This window comes from Aotus nancymaae, unplaced genomic scaffold (genome assembly GCF_030222135.1).
Source record: "Aotus nancymaae isolate 86718 unplaced genomic scaffold, 86718_ANA_hifiasm-v0.15.2.pri h1tg000033l, whole genome shotgun sequence".
Taxonomy (NCBI): domain Eukaryota; kingdom Metazoa; phylum Chordata; class Mammalia; order Primates; family Aotidae; genus Aotus; species Aotus nancymaae.
In genome coordinates, this window is record NW_026988447.1 from 11604309 (window position 1) to 11619099 (window position 14791).

The 14791-nt window shown below is 33.3% G+C and overlaps 1 protein-coding gene across 1 annotated transcript in view; it reads left to right on the forward strand.

The window, feature by feature from the left end:
• Positions 1–5030: 5030 nt before the first annotated feature.
• The window catches only part of ASIC5 (acid sensing ion channel subunit family member 5), a 42128-nt gene continuing 32367 nt past the window's right edge, over positions 5031–14791 (forward strand). Inside the window, exons 1-2 of the mRNA XM_064383720.1 lie at positions 5031–5121; positions 7814–8120. Coding sequence (XP_064239790.1) covers positions 5082–5121; positions 7814–8120 — 347 coding nt within the window. The 5' untranslated portion in view covers positions 5031–5081. The remainder of the gene's footprint in view (positions 5122–7813; positions 8121–14791) is intronic.

The following is a 14791-nucleotide window of genomic DNA, read 5'->3' on the forward strand; positions in this document are numbered from 1 at the left end:
CATTGATTTATGCTAACTGTAAAAGATTGGGAACAAAATAATCTGAAATAATTGCCTCTACAGATTACTTGTTAGTTACAAAAAGGAAAAGGTATATTTATATATTTACAAAGTAGAAAATTTGCAGACACTTTTTAAATCAAGAGATCAAACTTACTGTCACTAAATACAGGAGAACGTGAGATCACATGCTTCCTGATATGTATGTGCACTGTGAAGGATACAATATCACCTATATATTATTCCTACTGTAAGTATTTGACCTGAACCTAATCATGAAGAAGAAAACAACTCTTAATTGAAAAACGTTCTGCAAAGCCTCTGAGACAAATTCTTTGAAAATAGCAATGTAATGAGATTAAAAAATTAAAAATATTAATTAATGTCTAAGAAACGTTCGTGAATTAAAGGAGACTAAATAAGCAGTCAAATTGAATGTCAGCTATGATTCTTGATTGGGTTCTGGATGAGGTAAATTAAACATCATAAAGTTAATTTGAGGAATTTGGAAAATATGAATATGGATTGCATATTAAATAAAGTGCTATGTAAGAGTTAAATTTTCTGAACGAGATCACTATATTGTATTTATACAGGAGGATATCCTGCTTAAGAGATAGGAGGTTCATACATTTAATAATGAAGATACAGCAAATATGGGAAAATGTTACAAGTCATTGAATTAAAGCAAAATGTATGTGGGTATTCCTTGTACAATTTGTGTAACTTTACCATAAATTTGCACTTTTTCAAATAAAATGCTAGAAAAACTACAATCATTTTCATCATAATGTGTAATAAAAAAGGACAAACGTTAAAAAAAATTTTTTTTTTTGAGACAGAATCTTGCTCTGTCACCCAGGCTGGAGTACAGTGGCCTGATTCCACCTCACTGTAACCTCCGCCTCCTGGGTTCAAGTGATTCTCATGCCTCAGCCTCCTGAGTAGCTGGGATTACGGGTGTGCACCACAAGGCTCAGTTAATTTTTGCATTTTTAGTAGAAACAGGGTTTCCCCATGTTGGCCAGGCTGGTCTTGAACTCCTGACCTCAAGTGATCTGCCCATCTTGGCCTCCCAAAGTTCTGGAATTATCATCTCCGGGACAAACTTACTTACTTAATGAGCATCATTTTTCTTTGCAGTTGGATAGCTAAACAAACGAAACAGGCAAAAAGCCATTCCTTTGTAGAACTTCCATTCTTTCTCCTTATTTCTGAGCTTCCTTTGTTCTTTGGGTGAGGGTTAGGAATGGTAATAAGTATTGGATTTGATATCTTGTAGTCTCTTTCTCCACTACATGCAATTATTTCGGATGTGTGAATTTGTTTGCTTTGAATAGATGTACGTTGACTAATTTCTTCCACCTAGAGCTTTATAAAAATATTATAATAAAAACACTAGCCAACAACACTTATGCATAGTTCCTAACAGAAAATGGCTCTATTTGTTCTGTCTCTTGTATTATTACAGACCTAAAGCAAGACACTAATGAACTATTTATTACTTCCAAAACATTCTAAGTTGTGAGGTTGCTTTGGTTTTTCTTTCTGAGATTAAGAATAAAATATCTATTTCAGATTTTTTTAAAGGTACTCCTTAAATTGTCTTTGTTTGCAGGACCTGTAGGTTGTATCTTGTCTGTCCAAATCTGAAAAGAGTACCATTATTAATGGCCATGTATCGCCCCCAACAGAAAATAAAATATAAAATCTTAATTTAAAAATAGTAGAGTTTTTTGTATACCTTTAGATATATGCCAATTTAACAGACTCAAAATTAAAGTACATGAGAATTTAAAAAAAAATAGAATTAACAGGAAATAATTGAATAGCACACATTTATACGTGTCTATAACTGGTAAGGGGTCAGAAAGACTATACTTCTCTAGACACTGCATATTGATTTTTAATGTTGCTTAGGCTCTAATTTCAAATTCAGAATCAGATAAAAGGTTGGTTGCTTTGTTTTTCTATGCATGTTTTTTAATTTAATCATTTGCATTTATTAACACTAATAGGTAGTGTTTTTTGTTGTCGTTGATGCTACCTGCTCAGAAGTAGTGGATAATTATTCTGAACTGTCTAGATTTTCACTGGGTTTGGTTTTGTCATTTAATTACCTACCTTTATGTGTGTAGGTATTCGGGTGGTATGGAGAGGAAAGAAAATTTGAAATCTACCTGTTTAAAATATTTTTTTATTATTTTTATACAAGTCCCTCTCAATGAAAATCTGCCTCTGTCAAACACATTTGTTAGTCAAAACAACTTTAATGGTCAGAAGAAGCTAGAAAGAAGAAAAGTGGACACTTCTATATTTGTTTTTAATGAGATATCTTAGAAAGTTAAGAAACTTGAGGTTGCAAAAGAGAAGCAAGGTATAACTATGAAGAGGATACTGGGTTTGATTTCAAATAAGAGAGATGAGGGAAAATGGAAGATTCCCTAAATCAACAGAGAAAATGAAATTTAAATTTACCAAAATCAGTAATAAGGTAGAAGTGAGAATGAAGTACTTTCAAAGCTAAAGAGAAAAGGATAAAAGTGTTTAAAAGTTCATTTTAAAGTAATACAGAGATGAGGAGTTACTGGATTTGTAGAGAAAGAGCAAATACTTTTATTGTTTTTAAATATTATAGAAGAGAGGAACAAATTTGAGCAAATAAAATTAAGAAGCAGCTTTCTTTCATTTTATTATTTGTTAATTACCAAGACAATGGGGAAAATATATTCAGGACATGTCAGAGAACTTTATGGCAGTCCCTCCCATCACAGGCCCAGAGGCCTAGGAGGGAAAAAAAACATTTTGTGGGCCGGGACCAGGATCCCCCTGCTATGTGCAACCTAGGGTCTTGGTGTCCTGTGTCCCAGTTGTTTCAACCATGGCTAAAAAGGGCCAAGGCACAGCTCAGGTCATGGCTTCAGAGGGTGCAATTCAAAAAGCCTTGGCAGCTTCTACATGTTGAGCCTGAGGTGCACAGAAATCAAGAATTGAGATTTGGAAATCTCTGCCCAGATTTCAGAGGATGTATGGAAACACCTGGATGTCCAGGCAGAAGTTTGCTGCAGGGGCAGGGCCATCATGGAGAACTTCTGCTAGGGCATTGCAGAAGGAAAATGTGGGGTTGGAGCCCCCACACAGAGTCCCCACTGGGACATTCCCTAGTGGAGTTGTGAGAAGAGGGCCACTGTCCTCCAGACCCCAAAATGTTGCATCTACCAACAGCTTGCACCATGCACCTGGAAAAGCCAAAGGCACTCAATGCCAGCCCATGAAAGCAGCCAGGAGGGGGGCTATACCCTGCAAAGCCACAGGGGCGGAGCTTCGCAAGGCCATGGGAGCCCACCTCTGGCATCAGCATGACCTAGATGTGAAACATGGAGTCTAATGGGGATCATTTTGGAACTTTAAGGTTTAATGCCTGCTGTATTTGGATTTTAGACTTGCGTGGGCCCGGTAGCCCCTTTGTTTTTGCCAATTTCTCTCATTTGGAAATGGGTGTTTTTACCTAATACCTGTAACTACTTGTATTTAGGGAATAACAAGCTTGCTTTTGATTTTACACACTCCTAGGCAGAAAGGATTTATCTTGTCTCAGATAAGCCTTTGGACTGTGAAATTTTGAGTTAATGCTGAAATGAATTAAGACTTGGGGCACTTTTGGGAAGGCATGATTGGTTTCGAACAATGTAAGGACATGAGCTTTGGCAGGGGGTAGGGGCAGAATGAAATGGTTTGGCTGTGTCCCCACCCAAATCTCATCTTTAATTATAGCTCCCATAATTCCCATGTGCTGTGGGAGGGACCTAGTGGGAGTTAATCGAATCATGGGGGCAGGTCTTTCCCATGCTATTCTCATGATAATGAAAAAGTCTCATGAGATCTGATAGTTTAATGAAAGGAAGTTCCCTTACACAAGCCCTCTTGCCTGCCACCATGTTAGATGTAACTTTGCTCCTCTTTCATCTTCCACCGTGATTGTGCAGCCTTCCCAGCTATGTGGAACTGTGAGTCAATTAAACGTCTTTAGAAATTATCCAGTCTACAGTATGTCTTTAACAGCAGTGTGAGAACAGACTGATACATAAATTTAACCCCAGAGAAGATATCTTTAATGGAGAAATTTATATATCATGAAATTAATCCTATTCCTGAAATCTTTACTGTGATGACTGGGGACTTCTAGCCAGGTTCTTTACTTACATCACTTGGAGTTATTTTGCCTCCGTATAAGACTAGTTTGAACTTATAATGTTGAGTTTACAAGTTTTCAAATATATGAAAAATATATGTAACTATATTAATGATTAATGGTTAGATGCTTATAAAATGGTGACTCTAACAAGCTCCATTAAGGAGAGATACATGCAATCACTGCGTTCCGTCAAGAGATGGTGCCATTTATGCACAATAATGCACATTCCTCAGTTTATTATTTGATATAATAAATTTTAACAATTTTCCAAAAGTGTTTATGTAAAAAATAATTAGCCTGCATGTTTTAGTAAGTTGTTTGCTTTCAGTAATCATTTCTTTCTGAGCAGATATTTTTTGGTGTTTTATTTTGTTATATTTATTGGCTACTATTTCTGAAAGAAACAGCTTGTGACTCAGAAAGAAATATCAACAAAGGAAGACACCTTTCGCACACAAAAAATTTATTCCAGCTGTGTTTTAATTCGAAGTTGAATAAAGACAAAGGTAAAAAGAAAAGCTACAAAGACTGTCCTAGGTGAGTCATCGCAGTGTCAACTAGCCTGGTCAGGAGCCCCTGTTAAACTACAGATATTTGATAGGAATTGTTACTTTAACTGTGAGAAAATGGATTCCTAATGATACTTTTTGCTTTTCACTCCGGGTTAGCTTCTCATCAGTCCATAAATGCCCATACCTGGTTCTGTCAACATTTTTGGTTTTCAGATTATGTGCTTTATGAGGCAAAACATAGCAACACAAACATTTTAATTGCCTCCATGTTTTACAACCTCAACTGCTGTATTTTATATAAAGGCCACAAAATGAATATTGTTATTGATGAAAATTGGGTTACCCTGAGGACTCTCGCTTAACTGAAATCGCAAATGGAGCAGATGGAAAAATCAAAAGTATATTCTGAGAAAGGTGAGTAAAGAGTGAATTCCTAAGAGCAGTAATAATTTTCATTTCTAGAGGCCAGAAATAAGAAAAGAGAAAGGGATTTTTTTCTTCATTTGGAAACTTTGATTTCCAGTATTAGCTTAACACAATACAAGTAATATAAGTTTAAAAAATAAATAGTGTTAGTTACTTAGGAAAAAAGTAGTTTGTATGAGGGACTCAAACTGGTTTTTAAATATTACTATATGCTAGAATCTGGGTTTGTTTGTTTTGTTTCTTTTGGTTTCTATTTATCATGGGCCTGCAGGTTCTATTTTTAAAATAAAATGAAACTTGTTCCATGTTCTTCAAATGCTTCTATGTTGATCAGCAAGCTCTCTACTTGTCATAATTACACTGTATATACTTCAGTCAGGAAAGTAAGAAGTTTCTGCTTTGCAAACTGGTGGACCATTTATTAAACCAATTCTAATCTTCTTGACAGTCACACATTCACCTAAAACATTAATACAAAAAAAAGCTCTATTAAAACACTAGAAAATAGCAGTTAATACTCCAGCAACTCCACACCAATTGTCAAGGATTAGATCTATATTATATGGGCTGATTTTTGACAAACTTGAGAGTTATTTATTTTTGGGTAATGCTTGCAACCAGTCATACTTTGCTTGTTAGTAACTAGTCACTAGATTAGTTTTTCCCTTCTAATAGCTTTGATCTCTATTGTAGGAAGGGAACAAGTTATCCAGAGACTGAGTTGTTCTTTTATCAGAGTAAATTTTTCACATGTTTGCAAGTCATGACTAAATACACAAAAGAGCATATTTAATTATATTTTGCTAATGAGTAACAATAACTTTTTTCTTGTTTTTGATTTTTCTCTGAGATTATGCCAGTTACTTGATACATGTTCATTAATTTTATACTAAAAAAATTAATGAAGGTGCTATTCTAAGATTTTAGTCCAATGTCCAGCTAGTCATATTGATACAAGCTCTCTTGCTGAGTGAATAATAATCATAATATAATTTGTAAAAATAATCATAATATAATTTGTGAGTGAATGAAATGGACTTCCTTAGAAAATGTTAATAGACACCTTTTTATAGCATATGTCCTATAACTAAATAAAAAGCTTAGCTAATTGGTTATTTATGTTGTATTAAATAATGATTTAAAAATAAGTGAAGATTGAAACTTCTTATGATTAATAACACTTTTTGAATATAGGTATTCAGATAGTATTATTTTGAATATAGGTCATGTATTCAATAGTAGTATTGAATACAGGTATTCAAAAAGTATTATTTTTGGCAAAGGATATAAAAGTTAATTCACCTAATTATGAATATATATAAAGCCATTAAGTACTAATTTTTTTATTATATTTTAAGCTCAGGGGTACACGTGCAGAATGTGCAAGTTTGTTACACAGGTATACATGTGCCATGGTGGTTTGCTGCACCCATCAACCCATCATCTACATTAGATATTTCTCCTAATGCTATCCCTCCCCCTAAACCCCACCCTCAACTGTCGCTGGTGTGTGATGTTCCCCTCCCTGTGTCCATGAGTTCTCATTGAATAACTAATTTTTAAGATTCTTTTAAAGTATTTTAAAATTCCTGAATATTTTACTATTTACCACATCACACTAAATTAGCAGAATAATAAAAATATCTAATATCCTTAAGTACTTATCATGATCTAGATAATGTGCTATGCTCTCTCCAGATATTATCATATTTAATACTAGAAACTCATAAGCCAGATACCATTGCTGCCATTTGACAGAAAAGATATAAGACTAAGAAACCTAGCTAAAATTGTGCAGCTTATAAGAGGAAAGGAATGGGCCAGAAGCGTGATCTTCCATTGTGAAGCCCATCTAATGCTCTTAACTGTATTGCACCTTTCCCTCAACAGAGGGATTCTTTGCCTCTTCTATAAATGAATGGAAAGAAATTTAATCAAAAGAAAATTCTGAACATAGTATATATTGCCAAAAAATATAGTGTTACCTTCCCTGGTTCTTACCAATGAATATCAATAAATATTATTGATTGATTCCTGATAGACTTGAAAGGATGAATTCATTCCCTGAAGAGGCTGAAAATAGATTACTTAACTAATACTACAACTGAATACTAAACATTCTGACTAAACAAGGAACAAGAACTAAAATAATTGTACATTAAAGAATACAAGAATGAAAGTTACATTTACCATAAATTATACCATCATAGGATGAACATTAGTTAAGAACAGATTACTTTTAGCCACATTTATGACTATAAGAGGAATAAACCTGATTTTGTTCATGACTTCTAGAGGACTTTCAGAGAGCAAGAGCATTTTAAAAATAAGAGTTAATATTTAAAGTTTATGAGTTGTTGTAACCAACCCATTGAAGGTAGATTGATTTTAAAGCTGGAAGTCAAATATTAATATCATGCTACTAACACATTTAAATTAATAATAGGCATTCTATGAATAGCATTAGCATTTTCTCTATGAACTCATGTAGCCAACACTTACACTTCTTCATTCCTGAGTAAATCATGCAACAAAAGATGAATATTTAGTTTCTATAAATTAGACATAAAAAGAGTCACTTGTTTAAATGTATGTAAGTTGTGTTTTTTTTACAGATAGCATTAAGGTTTCGTAACTAATTACTTTTTTTGTTTAATTATTTTATGGGCAAAACCTTAAGGATTCTTAGAAAAGATAAAGCTTTGCCTTTCAAAGAAACCGCTGCCATCTCCCACTGACCGAAAGAAGTTTGACCATGACTTTGCCATCTCCACTTCCTTTCATGGGGTACACAATATTGTTCAGAACCGGAGCAAAATTCGCAAGGTGCTCTGGTTGGTGGTGGTCCTGGGCTCAGTCTCACTTGTGATATGGCAGATCTACAGTCGCTTGGTCAACTACTTCACATGGCCAACCACAACATCTATTGAGGTTCAGTATGTGGAAAAGATGGAGTTCCCAGCTGTAACATTTTGTAATTTGAACAGGTAAAAATTACTTTTTAAAAATAATTCATTTGTATAAATTTACTAGCATAATCTTTCTTGGATGACTGACAAAAATTTTTCTCATGTGGAAATTAACATAGTAAAACCACTGGAGTTCTTAAATTGCACTTAAAAGTACAAATTTAAGGGAGCAAAGAAATTTATTAATTTCTTCTTTCACTTATTTTCCATATTTTCTTTCTTCCTTCCACAATTGTATTCTAGGTAACATTCCAAATCCTGTCATTAAATAGATGTAAAAGAGATGGGGTTTCACTACATTGCCCAGACTGTTCTCAAACTCCTGGGCTCAATCAACCCACTCGCCTTGGCCTCCCAAAGTGCTGAAATTATAGATGTGAGCCACTGCACCTGGCCCAATGTAAACGTCTTGATCCCTGCACATTAGAAGTTCATTAATTAGCAGAAAAGAGAAACATCAACAATTACAATGCAATATGGTAATTACACAATAAAATAAAACAATGTGCAAGGGCTCTGAAATCCCACAGATCAGACTAATAGTCTACAACTTGGATGTTATGGAAATCTTCTGGGTATTAAAAGATGACTAGAGCTTTCTAAGTGGTTTGAAGAAGAACTAGAAGAGAGAACTCCTGTGCAAACACATAAAGATACAAAATTTTCTAGTGTACATAATGAGCTATTTAACATAGTAGAGGCAAGGCTAACTCCATGGGTCTGTGATCAGTGCAGTTGCACAGAGCCCTGAGCTCAGAAGAGAGTTACATTTGATTCAATGATCTACTGCCACTGTCTTGAGTCCTTGACTGCAACTAATTCCAGGAAACTGTAGTCCATGGACTGTACAACGAATCTTCTTAGAGGCGAGCAACTGTTCACCACTAGGCTTCAGGCAAAGCTTTGTAATTGCCTGTGGTGAAGCCTAAAAGATCACACATAGGATTTTTGCTGGGAAGGGAAGTCTTCTTAAGACACATCACTTAGTTATTAGGCAAGTCACTCAGCCTTCTTAGTGTTGATTTTTATATTTAGAAAATGAGATAATATCATCTACTTCATACATTTGCTGTTACATCAGATAAGGTGATAAGTACTCCATTGTGTTTCATTCCTATGGGGACTTCTAGAATTCGTGCTCAATATATAGTAGATGTTACAGCCCATTCGTATGATTGTCAGTATTTCAAGAACTCAAGATATGTATCAGGGTCCTAAAAAGTCAAAACAAATCGATCTTTTCCCCCAAAAAAATCATTTTCAATACTATTGCCTCATACTATTTTAAGTAGCATAGTTGCAGTTATCCTTGACTGAAAGAAAATGTAGACATTACTTCCAGAATGGCAAAGTGAGGAAGTCCATACACTCTTCTCCTCCAAAACTAACCATAACTGGTGAAAAAATATTTATTTTAAAAAGCAAACTTTTCTTTAAAAAAGCAAACATTTAAATAGTATATCTTCAAATTCAAGTCTTCTGGAACCTCAGAGTGATCCAAAACCAACCATAACTGGTGGAAAAATATTTATTTTAAAAAGCAAACTTTTCTTTTAAAAAGCAAACATTTATATAGTATCTCCTCAAATTCAAGTCCACTGGAATTTCAGAGTGATCATATTTAAAAATTGGGTCATTACAAATATAATTAGATAAGTTGAAGTTATACTGCTTTAGGATGAGCCCTAAATCCAAAGACTGAAGTTCTTATAAGGAGAGGAGAGAACACATAGAGATACAGCAGAAAAAGACCATGTGAAATAGAAGTAGAGATTGATATAATCCTGCCATAAGCCAAGGTATATTTAGGACAAAAGGTATAAGACATAGAGAAAACAAAAAGTAAAATGGTAGATGAAAATCTAACTATATTAATAATTAAATTGGAATGAATTAGACAATCCAATCAAAAGGCAGAGGTTATCAGAATAGATTATTTTAGAAAGATCCAACTATATGCTGTGTATAGAAGACACAATTTAGATTTGAAGATGCAAATGGGTAAAAAGCAAAAGAATGGAAAAAGGTGTGTCAGCCATCAGAAAGCTGGAGTAGGTTTTCTTCTAGGGTTTTTATGGTGTTAAGTCTTATGTTAAAAAAAAAAAAAAAAAAAAAAAAGAAAGCTGGAGTAGATGTCCTAATCTCAAACAAAGTAGACTTTAAAGCAATATATGTTACTTGACATTAAAAAAATGGTCATTTTATGTTGCATAAATGATCAGTCTATTAGGAAGATATAAGTTAACCTACATAGTTAGATTTTTCAATACCCTACTTTCAGTAATCAATAGAATAAATTGACAGAGAATAAACAAGGAAATAGAAGACATAGAAGACTTAAATATCCTTGTAAACCTACTAGACTTTGCAAACATCTTTAGAACACTCTACTCAACAACAGCAAAATATGCATTCTTCTCACATGCACATGGCACATTCTCTTAGAATAGACCATTTACAAGGCCATATACAAAATAAAATAGGCTAAAAATATTTTAAATTATTCATTTATCAATCACAATAGAATGAAATTAGAGGTCAATAATCAAAATAAAATTGGGATATTCACAAATGTGTATATATTAATCAATGCACACCTAAATAACAAACAAGTCAAAGAAGAAATCACAAAGAAAATTAGAAAATACTTTGAGGTGAATGAAAATGAAGACACAACACACCAAACTTACGTGATGCAGCTAAACCAGTGCTTACAGGGAAAGTAGTAACTGTAAACAGCTAAATTAAAAAGAAAAAGATGTTCAAAAATCTTTAATGGCCTATGATCTAAGTACTTTTATAACTTTTGGTATGAAAACTTAATTCATTTTGCATAACTCAAATCTCAAATCAATGATTACAACTTTTGTGTTAGATGACATTTAAAAAAAAATGATAGTATATCCTAACTCAGATATAATAAGTACCTGGACCAACAAAAAAAAAAGATTTAATATTTTAGAGGCTATAATGGTGGAACAGGAAAATTCTTAATTATAAGAAAATTATTCTTCCTTGGGGAACAAAGAACTAAGGCAATATCACTTTATAGGCATTAGAGATATCTCCAACTCCCAAAGCCTAATTTAATAGACAGATAATTTGGATTCCCAATGTAAACATCATACTCAGCATTGCTCAGCAATTTAATGACAGATCAGGAAAATAACTCAAGATATTTTCTAGTTCTTAGAGCCAATGATCTTCAAACATTTTAGTTAATGTGCTACCTAAACAAAATTTGAAAATCTGTGTATTTTAACTTATATATGCAACTTGCATATGTCTACATTGTTAGCCATAATCCTGAGTATATTTATTTATTATTTTTAGGAGATGAAAAATGTTCTATTTTATATCAAATTATATTATCACAAACATATTACATATTATTATATTTATGAGATAAAACAGGATAAGGATTTACTGTAATAGGAATATATATTTCATATATTTACATAAAATTTTAACTACTTTATTGACTAAAATACACCTGTAGAAATCATTTAAAATTTTTATCTGTGGACTGTATTCAAATAACCAAAAATCTGGAAGTCCTAACAAATAGTCCAGTTACATTTAAAGTAACAAATTTTATTATTCTACTTAAGACTTTGTCAATTCACTCTTAAGCAAGGGCCAAATACCCTCTATCTGACACTAGACTTTACCCTAGCTATGAATATGTGTATGGCAGGGCAAGATGAGATTTTAGGAGCTTTGATTAATTCTTAAAGGAGTCTTAAGCAATATATAATTTGTATGACTATGTTAGGAGCCCTGAGGTTGTTACACACCAGTATACATTCTACGCTAAGATTTGTGATGGGTAACAGGTTGACACTTTTTTATATGTGGGAGAAGAACCACTGTGAAAAGAGATGGGAAAATGTATTTCTGTAAAATTCTCTGTGCAGGAGAACACTCAGACATATGAACATTCTAGTTTGAAGACCATTGTTTTAAGTTGCATTGCCTCCAATTCGCTTGAAAAAAAATAAAGCTTAGCACTATAATTTACCTAGAGTTTAATAAGTTAGAAACTGGAAAGAGGTCTGCTGATAGATCCCAGTTTCTATACCCTTTTTGTTAAACCACTTTGTGAGTAGAAAACGGACACCTAAGATGAGGAAACTTTGCCGAGTGACTTTGGATTATCAGAAAGGGTTTACTTTTCACAATCAGTACCAGGAGCCTATACCCCTCTCCTCTATATGACAAAATTAGTTTTGGAAATAGTCATGAAATCACACAAATAATAAAAATGGCCTGTGTATATTCATGTCAATAAAAATGTTAAAAAATAAAATAAATAATACAAAAAATAAGAAAAAGTAATGCATTAATACTTTTTGGACACTAACATATTTTTTAAAAAACCAGAAAAAGCTTTTTAAATCTGTTCCAGTCATGAAAGTAAAATAAAATCTCAGGACTCCCACTCAGTATGCCAAAGGGAAAAATTAAGCATGGGGACTGAGTCTCACACAATTGCTTCCCATTTTGTTCTGGAATAGATAACCACAAAGATAGAAGGTACATATCATCTCAGAGGGCCCCTCTTACAATTTTCTCATAGGAAATCTCTTGTGGGCCCCAACATCCTTACCATGAAATAGAGTTCTATTGAATTTCACCCTGAGAAAACAAATCAACAGCTTATCTTCACAGGTACAGGACAAAGGCAGAACAAGAAGTCATCCCTCCACTCACCTGAGGCAAATGCATGTTTGACTTCTTCCTCTACTCTATGTTTACTTAATCTTATATAAAAATAAAGATTCACTAAGCACTAGACAAACAATAGTTAACTATTCCTCCACCCACTCTTTTCACAGGTAAAATGTAAATTCAGTGAAATTGATCAAAGCTTCGAAAGAATGCAACTGCTTGCTTCTGTTATTTACCTTCCCCTTTTTGTTCTTTCCTTTTCCCCCTACTGCCCACTCTTTTCTCTTTAAATATTGTGTCCCCAAACCCTTTTTGGAAAAAGCATGAATCACAGATATTTCTGTGATTTTGTTTCTTTTCCCTAGGCTCATCCTCAACCTTGGCAAAATAAACCTCTAAAATGATTGAGGCTCGCCTCAGTCATTTTCTTTGGTTTTACACAGAAATAAATAATAGCATTGTGTTTCCATTTTTAGCCTTTCTTTATGAATATTTGTCAACGACTTCATCAAAATTAACTTTATCCATGTATTCATGTTCCATAGCACAGCCAGATTAGTCTTACTTGTAGTTGATTAAAGAATACTTATTAATTTCAGTTTTTAAAAGGTTTTTTTCACATGAAGCAATGGTTATACAAACAGAAAGACAAACTCCTAAGAATACAACTGGCAAAAATTCATAAAAAGTCACATTTCACAAAAAAATTCCAGAAATTGTAATAATGTTTTGTGACTTGATTGTTTGGTATCGATTCTAGTGCTTTTCAAATGTCTTTGTGCCTAAAATTTTCAGTAAAATATCTTTATCAAAAAATTCATCAAAAATTTCTATTCATTTGATGAAAAAACTTCAGAATTTTATTTCTTCCACTAAAATCAGAAATAATGACTGAATATAGTGACTACTGATGCTATTTGATCCATTGTTTATGAGTAACTCAGGTACTGGGTCTTCATGTTTATAGTCACAGTGTTTTTTTGTTTATTTCAAATTTGTTTGATGCAAGAAAAAAATTATTCAAGGGTTTTCAACTGAAGGTAAAAATCCATTGCTTCTCATATAAATATAAAGACATATTAAAGATTTTATTAGTTAGAGAATGGTAAGATGTTAAAATTTATTCAAAGAAGAATACAAAAGGCAGACATTGTTCCTCATTTTCCTTCTCCACAAAATTATCTGTAAAATGTACATTTGTTATGAATATGAGAAATGGATCTGTTTCAGCAGGACTCAAATAAGGCCTGAGTCAGGCATCAACTTGGATTTTAGAGGAAACTTACTCATTTGGGTCATATAATTTGGGGAAGCACATTTAGAACCATTAATACACATAAGAAGGACAGATTTGATAATTGGTTACCAGATGTTAAATTGTTTAAACAAATTAATATATTTTTATTGTTATTTTCTTTTACTAGAGTAACGCAAATTCTAGCTAAGCAAGGTTTTTGAAAAGAGAACTTAGAAGAATTTTGAAGTTCAAATTAAAATTGAAAATAAGCCAGATGCAATGGCTAATGCCTGTAGTCCCAGCACTTTGGGAGGCCAAGGCAGACAGATCTGTTGAGCTCAGGAATTTGAAACCAGGCTAGGCAACATGGTAAAACTCTGTCTCTACAAAAAATATAAAAATTAGCTCGGCATGACGGTACACACCTGTAGTCCCAGCTACGTGGGGGCCTGAGGTGGGAGGATGACTTGAGCCCAGATGTTCAAGACTGCAATAAGCCATGTTCATGCCAATGCACTCCAACCTGGGCAACAAATTGAGATCCTGTCTCAAAAAATAAAATAAAATTGAAAATAAACTCAGTGCAAAACACTTTTGTTTTATGCAAAACAATATCTCTCAAAAGAAAAATTTTCTCCCTTGGTCCCAGTACTGTTAGGCTTTATTAAATTTAATTCATGTATGTAAATTACTCTCATGATCTCAAATATTATTAGTATAATTTTTAAAAGCTTAACAATATTTTAAGATGCCCTCCTATTTAACCTTTTTGTAGATTGTA